We start from the raw sequence: 13391 nt of genomic DNA, 5'->3' as shown, positions 1-13391 counted from the left end.
CCTCACACGGCAACCAAGCTGCAGGCTATGGACATATATATTGCCAAATTTCTTGATGGGTCCATAAATAAAGTTTAACATGGCGGATGTTGTCGACCGTTACGCGTAGAGTTTCTAAATGAAACTTGCTTAACTTTTGTAAGCAAGCTGTACGGAATGAGCCTGCCAAATTTCAGCCTTCTACCTACATGGGAAGTTGGAGAATTAGGAGTCAGTCAGTCAGTGAGGGCTTTGCCGTCTGTCTGTCTGTTGCTTAAAACTCATTAAAAGTGTTTATAGCGAGCGGGTTGTAAGGCTATAGCACTAACTCTTGCAGTGTTCGTTTTCTCTGTTTAAGGTTTTCTTAGTGTTATTCAGTGTTGTTACATTTTGTTTACTATTACGCTGTGCATTCAATGGTTTATTTAACTATTTGTGCTTAAACTTAAATTATATATATTTGCATACAGTTCTTACAGTCTGGAATGGATTAATTGTATTTACATATAATCCTATGGGGGAAATTACATGTAACCCGATTTGGTCGTGAACCGAGGTTCCACTGTATTGCTGTCAGACAAAATTGCAGGCATTTTACGGAAATACAAACCAGTATTACTGAGAGAGAAAATTAAAGTCCCATAATACAGTGACGCATATTACAGCCACATACAAGGTCCCTTGCCATTTAATATAGGCTGTTCCTACTAATGTTTATGCACTACTGTTCTAGCGCCCGTTATTGTAATGGGCTTAATGTCTAGTATGTATGTGTATATGTATATTATAATAATACAGTGGTGTGAAAAACTATTTGTCTCCTTTCTGATTTCTTATTCTTTTGCATGTTTGTGTCACAATGTTTCTGATCATCAAACACATTTAACCATTTAGTCAAATATAACACAAGTAAACACAACATGCAATTTTTAAATGATGGTTTTTATTATTTAGGGAGAGAGAAACCTACTTTTTCACACAGGGCCATGTAATTGCCCCCTTGTTAAATAACCTAACTGTGGTGTATCACACCTGAGTTCAATTTCCGCAGCCACCCCCAGGCCTGATTTACTGCCACACCTGTTTCAATCAAGAAATCACTTAAATAGGAGCTGCCTGACACAGAAGTAGACCAAAAGCACCTCAAAAGCTAGACATCATGCCAAGATCCAAAGAAATTGAGATCTATCAGTCTGGTAAAGGTTATAAAGCCATTTCTAAAGCTTTGGGACTCCAGCGAACCACAGTTAGAGCCATTATCCACAAATGGCAAATACATGGAACAGTGGTGAACCTTCCCAGGAGTGGCCGGCCGACCAAAATTACCCCAATAGCGCAGAGACGACTCATCCGAGAGATCACAAAAGACCCCAGGACAACGTCTAAAGAACTGCAGGCCTCACTTGCCTCAATTAAGGTCAGTGTTCACGACTCCACCATAAGAAAGAGACTGGGCAAAAACGGCCTGCATGGCAGATTTCCAAGACGCAAACCACTGTTAAGCAAAAAGAACATTAGGGCTCGTCTCAATTTTGCTAAGAAACATCTCAATGATTGCCAAGACTTTTGGGAAAATACCTTGTGGACTGATGAGACAAAAGTTGAACTTTTTGGAAGGCAAATGTCCCGTTTACATCTGGCGTAAAAGGAACACAGCATTTCAGAAAAAACATCATACCAGCAGTAAAATATGGTGGTGGTAGTGCGATGGTCTGGGGTGGTTTTGCGGCTTCAGGACCTGAAAGGCTTGCTGTGATAGATGGAACCATGAATTCTACTGTCTACCAAAAAATCCTGAAGGAGAATGTCCGCCCATCTGTTTGTCAACTCAAGCTGAAGCGATCTTGGGTGCTGCTTCAGGACGATGACCCAAAACACCCCAGCAAATCCACCTCTGAATGGCTGAAGAAAAACAAAATGAAGACTTGAGTGGCCTAGTAAAAGTCCTGACCTGAATCCAATTGAGATGCTATGGCATGACCTTAAAAAGTCGGTTAATGCTAGAAAACCCTCAAATAAAGCTGACTTACAACAATTCTGCAAAGATGAGTGGGCCAAAATTCCTCCAGAGCGCTGTAAAAGACATTGCAAGTTATCACAAACGCTTGATTGCAGTTATTGCTGCTAAGGGTGGCCCAACCAGTTATTCGGTTCAGGGGGCAATTACTTTTTCACACAGGGCCATGTAGGTTTGGATTTTTTTTTTCTCCCTAAATAATAAAAACCATTTTAAAAACTGCATTTTGTGTTTACTTGTGTTATATTTGACTAATGGTTAAATGTGTTTGATGATCAGAAACATTTTGTGTGACAAACATGCAAAAGAATAAGAAATCAGGAAGGGGGCAAATAGTTTTTCAAACCACTGTATATATGCACATTTGTGTATACTTCTAAGAAACCCATTGCTGCACCCTATAGGCTTGTTTCTACTGAAGTCTGTTTCACCCATGAATTTAATGGTTATTTTGTTTCAAATATTCCTTGTTTAAGGTGTTGAGGACCAGGACAACTGGCATGGTAAACCTATTCCAAAAGATAAAGCTGATGTTCTAATTGCCAACCTGCAAGCCAACATTCAAACAAACAAATCTTTGTCTCCTGAGGAGCCTGTGCAAGATGCTGTAAATATTGAAATTTCTGGACTTTGTATGCCCTCTCCACCCAAATACAGCATAGGGGATAAGGTTAGTCATTTTTTGGTTAACACTTGAATAAAAGGAAATTTATCTTTTGTGTAAGATTTTTAATTCTTCTTAACCCCAAACTCTGTTTTAAGGTTGCAACTCGTCGAGCTTATGGGGAGGCTTTGGCTAAGCTTGGGGAAACCAACAGCTGTGTCATTGCTCTGGACGGAGATACTAAAAATTCAACTTTCTCTGATCTCTTCAAGAAAGCCCATCCTGAGCGTTTTATTGAGTGCTTCATTGCTGAGCAGAATATGGTTTGTGTGTTGGAATTTTTTTTTTTTTTTAAACTGTGTGCATGCTCTTCTGGTCAAAAAAAATGAGCCTTTGTTGCAAAAGTTTTTGCTTTCGTTTTGTGCAGGTTAGTGTGGCTATAGGCTGTGCTGTACGAAATCGCACAGTAGTCTTTGCCAGCACCTTTGCAGCTTTCTTATCACGTTCTTATGACCACATACGCATGGGTGCAATTTCCCAATCCAACATCAACCTGTGTGGCTCCCACTGTGGTGTGTCAATTGGTAAGTTTATACAAACATTCCGCATTTTCTGTTACATTTTTCTCTGCTGATACTGCAATATTTGAAGTCCCCGTGATTTCACACAATTTATAAAGGAGATTTCTCTTTAGGGTGGTTTTTTTAATCTAAGCTTGAATTTAATCTGTTCTATTGGAAAAACCTCAAACATGTCTCTGTTCCTTTAGGGTTTAAATAAGCAAATTGGCAGTAATATTTTGAAATCTATAAACATTTCATAATCTTGGCTCTACAAGGGAAGCCATAAGCTGCCATGGGCAAGGTAATCATGTATGTGAGCATGTTAACAATTTTATTAAAAAAAAAAAAAAAAAAGTTTTGGGACCTGGAAGAAAAACCTATACAGTTCAAGGGAAGCGTACCTGAATCCACATCCTGTCTGACATTCTGTAGTAAAGAACTGGAGTGCGTTTGGGTTCTTCATGACCAGAGCTAGTAAGATTGGCACCAGCTTCCTGTAGCATTAATCTGTATAGGCAGATTAGAACATTGGTGAAAAGTGTATACAGTAATCCCTCCTCGATCGCGGGGGTTGTGTTCCAGAACCCCCCGCGATAGGTGAAAATCCGAAGTAGAAACCATATGTTTGTATGGTTATTTTTAAGTCCTTAGAAACTCTCCCACATTGTTTATAAATATTTTCTGCACAGTTATACAGTAAACCTTCGTTTTATAGAGGTTAATCCACTACAGACAGAAAAATGAATTTCCACAAAGTAATATTCTTTATTTATAAATCTAATATTTTCGCAGTTAGAGCATAGAAAGCCTGTTTACGACCTTCTAAATACGGTTTTTAACATTATTAGAGCCCTCTAGACATGAAATAACACTCTTTAGTGAAAAGTTTAAACTGTGCTCCATGACAGTTCTTTCTCACAATTAAAAGAATGCAAACATATCTTCCTCTTCAAAGGAGTGCCGTCAGGAGCAGAGAATGTCTGAGAGAGAAATATAAACAATCAAAAAACAATAGGTCTGTTGGGCTTTTAAGTATACGAAGCACCCATGATAAAACTGCCGCAATGACGGGATCAATGTGAAGGTGTGTTTTTTTTTTCTTCCAGCATTTTTTACAGGAGCGTCGATCTTCTGTGCAAACAGCCCCTCTGCTCACACCCCCTCTGTCAGGAGCAGAGAATGTCGGAGAGGGTGAGAGAGACAGAGAAAAGCAAGCAATCAAAAATCAATACGGGCTGTTAGAGCTTTGAAGTGTGTGAAGCACCGCGCGGGAAGCATATCGTATATCATTGAGGAGTTTTATTTATTACGTAATACATGCTCTGATTGGGTAGCTTCTCGGCCATCTGCCAGTAGGGTCCCTTATATGAAATCAACTGGGCAAACAAACTGAGGAAGCATGTACTATAAATTTAAAGACCTATTGTCCACAGAAATCCGCGAACCAGCGAAAAATCCGTGATATATATTTAGATATGCTTGCATTTAAAATCCAATGGAGTGAAGCCGTGAAAGTCGAAGCACGATATAGCGAGGGATCACTGTAGTCACTTTGGTTGTTCAGATGAGATCTTTATCACCCCCTGTTGGTTGTAATGTGCTTTTAAACGCTCGCAATCATGAGGCCAGAATCTTTGCATATTTCTCATCTGGTATATGCTAATAACCTTGTTTGTGAACTTATAAAATTGGAAAGACCTAATGCTTTCTAGACCAGTGGCCTAAATTTTATCAAAGACTAGAAACTGGACAACTTTTTTTTTTTTTTCTCTTGCTCAAGGGCTCTATTTTCTAGATTCCCACCTGTTGGGCCATTCTGTGATAAGTTGGTGAGTAGACAGCAGAAACTCGTACCTGTGTTGCAGTTGAAACTCCTCATCTGCTAACTGAGTAACAAGTTACAGAACTCTTTTTATTCATACTAATAGCATGATCAATATAAGGATATTTAAAACCATGCCATATTAATACAAACACAAATGAAATTTTTTTAGTAAATTGTTGCATACTGTATCCATAAGTAAATTGTTTCACAGAAAATATTTAATGGAATTTTTAAATATCAAGGGACTGTATAGTGTAATCCTAACCAATGCTTGAAGCCCCCATGATACAAGAATACACCTGCTTGGAGCACTCTACAATATCATATATTAAACTTTCAGATGCCATTACATACAGCCCTGTGCAAAAGTTTTGAGAATGACACAAATTTTCAGTTTGCTGCCTTAGTTTTTATGATGGCAATTTGCATATACTCCAGAATGTTATGAAGAGTGATCAGATGAATTACAATTAATTGCAAAGTCCCTCTTTGCCATAAAAATGGACTTGATCCCAAAAAACACATTTCTACTACATTTCATCCCTGTCACATTTCAGTGATTTTGTTAACGCACATGAGTGTTGACGAGGACAAGGCTGGAGATCACTCGGTCATGCTGATCGAGTTAGAATAAGGAGGTTCAATTGTTGCGAAGATGGCTTCTAGGCACCCAGGAAAGTCCAGCACGTGCCAAGACTATCTCTTAAGGCAGGTGTGAGTGCCTCTGCACATACAGTAAGGCATAGACCTTTTGGAGGATGGCCTGGTGTCAAGAAGGGCAGCAAAAAGCCACGTTTCCAAGAAAAACATCAGGGACAGACTAATTCTGCAAAAGGTACAGGGATTTCACTGCTGAGGACTGGGGTAAACTGATTTTCTCCGATTTTCCTTTCCGATTGTTTGGGGCATCTAGAAAAAAGATTGACCAGAGGAAAAAAGGTGAGCGTTCGCATCAGTCCAGTGTCATGCCAACAGTAAAGCATTTTGAGACCTTTCATGTGGGGGGTGGGGATGTTGCTTCTCAAGCCAAGGGAGTGGGCTCACTCAGTTTTGCCTAAGAACACAGCCATGAATCAAGAATGGTACCAAACCATCTTCCGAGAATAACTTCTCCCAACCGTCCATGAACAGTTTGGTGACAAACAGTGCCGTTTCCAGCTTGATAGTTGGCACTTTTGCTTTATGGTATGGTGCTCCAAGTGGCTTGGGGAACAAAAAAATATCAAAATTTTGGGTCCACAGCCAAGAAATTCTCCAGACCTTAATCCCATTGAGAACTTATGATAAATCCTCAAGAGGCAGGTGGGCAAACAGAAACCCACAAACTCCAAGCATTGATTATGCAAGAATGGGCTGTCATCATTCAGGATTTGGCACAGAAGTTGATTAACAGCATGCCAGGTTGTATTGCAGAGGAAAAAAGGGGCAACACTGCAAATACTGACTCTTTCCATAAACCTAATGTAATTGTCAATAAAAGCCTTTGAAACTTATGAAATGCTTGTAATTATACTTCAGTATACCATAGAAACATCTGGCAAAAAGATATAGAAACAGTGAAGCAGCAAAGTTTGTGGAAAGCCAGTAGTTGTCATTCTCAACTTTTGGCCACAACTATATATTGAAAACTGTCACGATGTTACTATTTGTATCAAACATTTTTGTGTGTGTTTTTTACAAATGTGAATCATTCATTTTGAGAGAGCTACCTACCAGGTGCAAGGTGAAATCTTAATCCAAATTATAGCAATCATAATTTTTGTAAACTCTTCTGCGTTTGCTGGATCTTGTGGTTTCGAGCACATCAATCCTGTATAATTTGTTACTGCATTGCCTGTTTTTTCCTGTGAGTATTAATTATGGTTTGAGGTACTGGTGTGGTGTGTTGTGTTGTTTTTTTTTAAAATAGTTTTTTTTATATATTGTAATGAGAAGCTCTAAGGAAGGTGAAAACTGTACTGGATAATAAATAGAATTAAGATATTCACTCTAAATCTGCCAAATGTCTTCAGCTGAAGTATAAACCCAATCCTATTGATGCCGCATAAGATTTTAAGACCTCGTTGACTTTTTTTTTTAAAAACTGTTGAGATAATATACAGAAAATACGCTTTGTTTAGACACTGCTTTCAATTCTAAGGTAGTAATGTTTGGAGCAATATTATATTTTAGATGTATGTGTTAACAATCATGGGGAATTTACAATTTTTAATCTTGGGGGGGGTTTTTTGTTTTTTTTGTGTAATAGTTTAGGGGACATTAATCAAAAGGCAGTTGAAATGCTTAATGAAATATCAAGGAATTGTAAACCAGTTTTGTATAGTTAGAATACAAGTTGTCCAGTATATGGACCTCCTTTAATTTTAAATATAGCGGTTCAGTATTTGGGTACATTTGTGATTATAAGGTGTTTTGATTCTAAGGAGAAAACCTGCAAACTATGAAGCAATTTATTGCATTCTTGATCTAGAGCTGCAAAAACATCTAATCAATTTTAAGAAGAAATAAAAAATTTTCAATTCTCAATCAGCCATGGAAATTTGTTTTGAGACCAGAAATTGTGAACATATGCTTAAAGTGTATAGGTTACCTGACTTTAATGTACTTATTATATCAAGCAGCAATTAAATGGACTAACATTTTAGTTTTTTTTTTTTTATATAAGTGAGGGTATGGCAAAATTACTCCCTGGTAGTGGCAGCAGTACAGGAAAGAGTACAGACTTAAAGGATGAAGTAGGAAATGGTGGTTGTGAATAAAGAATTGGTAAATGTGTAACACATGAAATGGCGAGCTTTAAAGCTAGCCTGGCTTCAGATTATTCACTTCTTTCAAAAGGAAGATTTTTGGTCTTAACTCTTTCAGGGCTGATGTCCACTTTTGTCAAAATTTAGGGGTAGAGGACAGTAACTGGCTGTAAACTGCGACAAAACTTGACTGTTCGACTCTTTGCTAGAGGAAAAGTTACATAGCTTTGCTGATTTAACCTCGATTCCCTACGCGAGTGTGAGCAGCGATGAGCAAACAACCTCTAAAATGGCATCAATATCTGGCGAGAGACCAAAGCGAATGTGCAAAGCAAAATGCTCTATGGACATTTCACGTAATTTCATTGAATAGGACTCAGACTTGTCGGATTTCAAGTTTAATGCAAGTGATCTAGAGATGGAGATTAAAAAAAAAAAAAAACGAAAGTGAGATACCAGCATCATCTGATCGGTTCCCAGCTGATCTTGGTGATGAACACTCTCGTGTAGCTGATGCGCCTACAGCAGCATTCACCTGGGAGGACCACCACGTATGATAAGAGGTGCAAACCATATTGTGCCACACTGCCACTGCAGCCCACCTGCTTTGCGAAGACAGCCAGGCAGCCGACCCACTGTGCATTCCTGCTGACCATCGAGGCGTTCCTGCCCTGCCAGAGATGCCGAACATGCGCCAACAGCAGATAGCAATAGACGTTTTATGTATGAAACTATTGCTTTGTGTGCATTTCAGAAAGTTGAGTTTTGTGGAAAAATATTCAGCCCTCAAGGAGTGATCATGGGGTGAATAGTTTTACATATTTGCATTATGTCCGATCAAGCTTTTACCAAAAGGGATAATGACTGGCTTGTAACATAGTTCACTGTAGAATTTTTAAGTATGGGTTGTGTGGTCATCTACTCTGTTATGTTCTCATTTTTGTTTTAAGACGGCTGTCTTTCATTCACTTTTAAGCTTTCAAGGAAATCTTATTTACATAGTTTATTGCATGGGTTTTCCTCCAACACCACTTTTTAACAAATTTGCCAAGGTGTGATCCATGTAATTTTAATACTGTAATTATTTTACTGTCATGTATTTGTGCTTTTCTATTCACATTGCCAGATTTTTCAGCATGTGGGGATAGGCATGCAGTGTGTTAACTTTGTGCAGTTCTGCATTTGAAATTTGTAATCGGGGGTTTTTCCCCCACTTTTTTTTTTTTAAATTATAGGGGAGGATGGTCCTTCACAAATGGCCCTTGAAGACCTGGCGATGTTCCGTGCAATTCCCACCTGTACTGTTTTTTATCCCAGTGATGGTGTGTCTACAGAGAAGGCTGTGGAGCTGGCTGCCAACACTAAAGTAAGAAAAGCAATATATACTAAAAAACAATGTACCGTATTTACTCCTATACCACACGCACATTTTTTCCCGAAAATGAGCATTAGAAAATTGGGTGCACGTCATACACGAGGAATGCGGTAGTTTGGCGTTGTCATTCAGCATGGATAGCAGCAAGGGTTTACGCTCCTTCACGGCGGGAGAGAAACTAAAAGTGATTTTGGAAGCAGAGAAGATAGGAAATCGGGCAGCAGGTAGCATATACGATGTTCCAGAGTCATGTGTTCGAGATTGGCGACAGAAGAAAGAAAAACGTTAGTCTTGCAACATAAACAGACGGGCATTTCGCGGAAAACGTGCCCAGTTCCCACAAGTTGAAGTTGCACTCACTGATTACATTCAAGGCAGGCGTCCGCTTGGATATGCAGTGTCCACGGAAATGATTCGGGTGAAAGCTTGTGATATAGCGAAAGAACATGGATACCAATCACTCAGTTCAAAGCAAGCCGCGGATGGGTAACGTGCTTCATGAGAAGGAATGGCTTATCAATAAGACGCCACACGAGCATTTCGCAGCTTCTACCAGATGCATATGAAGAAAAGCTACTAGCTTTCCAAAAGTACGTTATTCAGTTGAGGCAGCAGAAAATGTATTTAATGGGGCAAATCGGTAATGCTGATCAAACACCAGTTTATTTTGTGAACCCCTCAAACACTACTGTTAATGCAGTCTGAGACAAGAGTGAGTGAAGCAGCGGTGTACCGTGATGTTGACAATTCTTGCAGATGGAAAGAAACTACCGCCGTACGTAATATTATTTAAAAGGAAGACCTTGCCGAAAAATGAAGTTTCCTCCTGGGATCATTATCCATCCAACCCTTTAGTTGAGCTCTGACAATGATCTCGTAATCGATTGGCTGAAATGTGTGTGGCAACGTCGGCCGGGCAGTCTCCTGAAAATGCCAAACATGTTAGTCATGGACAGCTTTCGTGGCCATTTAACTAAAGGTGTTAAAGAAAAACTGAAAGATGGGTAAACAGATCAAGTGGTAATTCCTAGAGGCATGACTTCGCTCCTCCAACCTCTAGATGTCTGCATTAATCGACCGTTTAAGGCTCATGTATCTAGAATGTACACCGATTGGGCTGCAACAGCGGTACATGAAACAATGCCAACTGGCAAAATGAAAGCCCCAACATTGGCGCAGATGTGTGGCTGGATCATCGCTGCTTGGAAGCTTATTCCAGAGGATTTGATTGTGAAAAGCTTTACAAAGTGCAGCATATCCAACAGCATCGATGGAAGCGAAGAAGACACCTTATGGATAAGCGAAGACGACACTGTATGGGACGTCAGTAGCGGTGACGAATCCAGCAGCGAATCAGATGATGATGATTAAACTGGAATATTCTGGTGAGCACAATTTTCCACTTGCCGTTACAGTCCTTTACCAATTGTCTCTATACGGTTCGTTCTTTTCTCATTTCACAGGGCTATTTGTGATTCCCACCTGTCGCAGCATGGTGTGACAAACACTGAACGTTCTGCAGTAGGGGTACTGCTTACAGTTAGTACAATATACTGTGTCATGTGCAGAAAGAATTAAACGAGACACTATTATCCATTAGTTATTTCCGTCTGTGTTTTACTTCAACCTCACTTACTTCCTATACAATCACAATGCGTGTCGTACACGGGGCAAAAGATTTTTCCCAATTTTCTTTGTAAAAATTAGCGTGCGCGTCTTGCATGAGGGTGCGTGGTACAGGAGTAAATACGATATAATGATAATTAAGAGCACTAATTTTCTAAAACCAACTGAATTAGCAGATCTGTCTGCAATAGTCTGTATAACTGGTACTCGAGAAGGCAAATTTATTTTTGTAAGAAACCGTTCTGAGAAGCCATATACTTATGTTGCTTCAATAAGGTACTTTTGAGGAGACACTTTTCCACTCCAGTAGAGTCATTTCACTTTTAAAAGAAAGCATTTTTGTGTGATACATCTACTATAAATGTATACTTTTTAATGCTCTTTATGAACTGTAAGGTGTATAAACTTTCTTTTTAAATGTTCCTTCACATATTTTAACTTTTTTTTAATTAAGCTTTTTTTATTTCAAGTCTGAGTTGAAAAACTCTTAACCGCTATTTACATTTTCTTTTTAGCTTTGATCATTCTATATTATACTGTTTTTTTGAAGTTGTTACAAATATAAGCATGACTTGATGCTATATCTGAGTTCACTTTTTATATGCCTTTGTTTATAGGGCATCTGCTTCATCCGTACCAGTCGGCCAGACACTTCTGTTATATATTCTTCAGATGAAAAATTTGAAGTGGGAGTAGCTAAGGTAAAGGAGAAAGTATAATTTCAAATATTTTTCTGGAATTGCATAACATACCTTTTGTAAAATTGATCAATGATTGCTAATTTTCTGTGTTGCATTTTTTTTATTTTTTAAATAGGTGGTTCGCGAAAGCAACAATGACAAAGTTACAGTAATAGGTGCAGGTGTCACCCTGCATGAAGCTCTTGATGCTGCAGCTCAACTTTGTGAGCAAGGTAATCTTAACTCAAGTCTGTCACCATCTTAAATGAGTATTTTCTTAAGTTTAAACTGTGCAGTAAGCTTTTATGATCGTGAACTTGAAAGTCTCTTGACTTCTCATGTCGTGGCACATGTTCCCGTCTTTTGAAGGATATTTCTGGTTTTGTTCAATTCTTCAGTTGCTTCAAAATTGGTCTATTTTCATTTTTCAACTTTTATTTACAAAAGACCAATGACTTGCAGTATGTAGCTAAATGTGAAGTGTGAATATATTGTCCTAAGCATAGCTTAAATTGAACACACCATTCTTGACACTTTTCCTACTTAATATTACTTCACTAAAATGAAGTGTAATAAAGCCGTAGGTGAGTAATGGTGTGTTTTGTCTGCCGCTGCTTGCTGACACGGAGTGTGTTATCAATTTTTCTTTGAGTTTTGTCCTTCGTTCTATATTTTATGCCTGGTACAGGATCTTCCTTCACCTTTGCTTTGGATTGTAATTTAGTACTATGCATTCCTGTCCTTGCTGTCCCTAACTCTTGACGCAAGCCCCCTTTGAACCAAGATGGCAAGAATCTGTGTCGGTAGGTGGAAAATGTCTGTCTGTTTTGGTGTTTAGCATTGATGAACAGGGTGGAAACTGCCTCTTATAAAATGCTGAACCTGTGCAGTAAATGCCAGTGGTGACAGTCTTCAGATAACACGTTAGCTAGTACAGTGCCGAGTGGATAAATGAGGGTTATAAAGGCTGTAAATCTGGAATCTGCTTGGATGACCATTTTTGTAAATCTATCATGGTAAACTCTAATTTGGCTATTACAGATCATCCTCTATACTATGTTACCTTACTGTAGCTACTGTTGCTAGATTAAAATACTCTCTGGATGAACTTTATCAATTTCAGATCAATTACTCTGCTTTCTGATCTTCTGCTGTATGGGTACATTTTCAGACACCCAAAAGATATTTGTTTTCATTTCAGCAATACTGGCAGTAGGACTATTTGTACACTTTGGTCTATCTACATATTTATGGGCGACACATAGGTTACAATGTGCTGAGATCTCTGGTAAAGTCCACTGGATCATCAACAAGTCTATCATCAACAGCAAAATGTATTTATTGCACATTTTAATACAAATGGTATAGCTCAAAGTGCTTTACAAGATGAAGAAAAATAAATAAAATAAAAATAAGGCAATACTATAACAAAGAATAAAATAAGATCCAATGTCCAGGAGGACAGAAAAAAACAACCAAAAAAAACCCAAAAAAAACTCCAGCGTCTCAATCTGCAGGGTTTCCAATGTCCTGAAACTGCCCAGCCCATATGTCTATCAATACTTTAAAGTTTGGATTGTTTCTATTTCCAATAAATCTTTGTTCAGTGACTTTATTGTAGACACTGTTGGGCTATTTGTCTTACGGAAACTTTGTAGCAGCCAAGTGATTTAAAATGGATGTGGCTATCCATTAAAAACGGCATTAACAGAAATTTGGCTATGAATTGCATGTATGGATGGATGGATGCGTACTGGGCCACCAGCTGTTCACCCTGTCTAACAGCAGTGGTGCAAAGACAGCTCCATTAGCTGCTCTGCTGCATCTCATAAACCGTAAACCCAAGGGCAAAGTAATTGGTTGTCCCCTGCAGGATCACAGGAGGGTTACTGCGTATTGTGCTTGTTGCACAGTGTGTTAACGTTTAACACCAGAGTTTTGAACTGCTGTTCCTCACACTCTCCTGATCTGTTTT

At 38.8% G+C, this 13391-nt stretch overlaps 1 protein-coding gene across 1 annotated transcript in view; it reads left to right on the top strand.

Annotated features, from left to right (window-relative positions):
* tktb (transketolase b) overlaps positions 1-13391 on the top strand; it is a 101391-nt gene that overhangs the window by 55750 nt on the left and 32250 nt on the right. Inside the window, exons 7-12 of the mRNA XM_039774416.1 lie at positions 2473-2666; positions 2759-2923; positions 3028-3184; positions 8971-9101; positions 11354-11437; positions 11553-11649. Coding sequence (XP_039630350.1) covers positions 2473-2666; positions 2759-2923; positions 3028-3184; positions 8971-9101; positions 11354-11437; positions 11553-11649 — 828 coding nt within the window. The remainder of the gene's footprint in view (positions 1-2472; positions 2667-2758; positions 2924-3027; positions 3185-8970; positions 9102-11353; positions 11438-11552; positions 11650-13391) is intronic.

Source organism: Polypterus senegalus, chromosome 13 (genome assembly GCF_016835505.1).
Source record: "Polypterus senegalus isolate Bchr_013 chromosome 13, ASM1683550v1, whole genome shotgun sequence".
Lineage (NCBI taxonomy): Eukaryota > Metazoa > Chordata > Cladistia > Polypteriformes > Polypteridae > Polypterus > Polypterus senegalus.
Note: the sequence above shows the minus strand (reverse complement) of the source record. Positions and strands in the feature narration are given on the sequence as shown.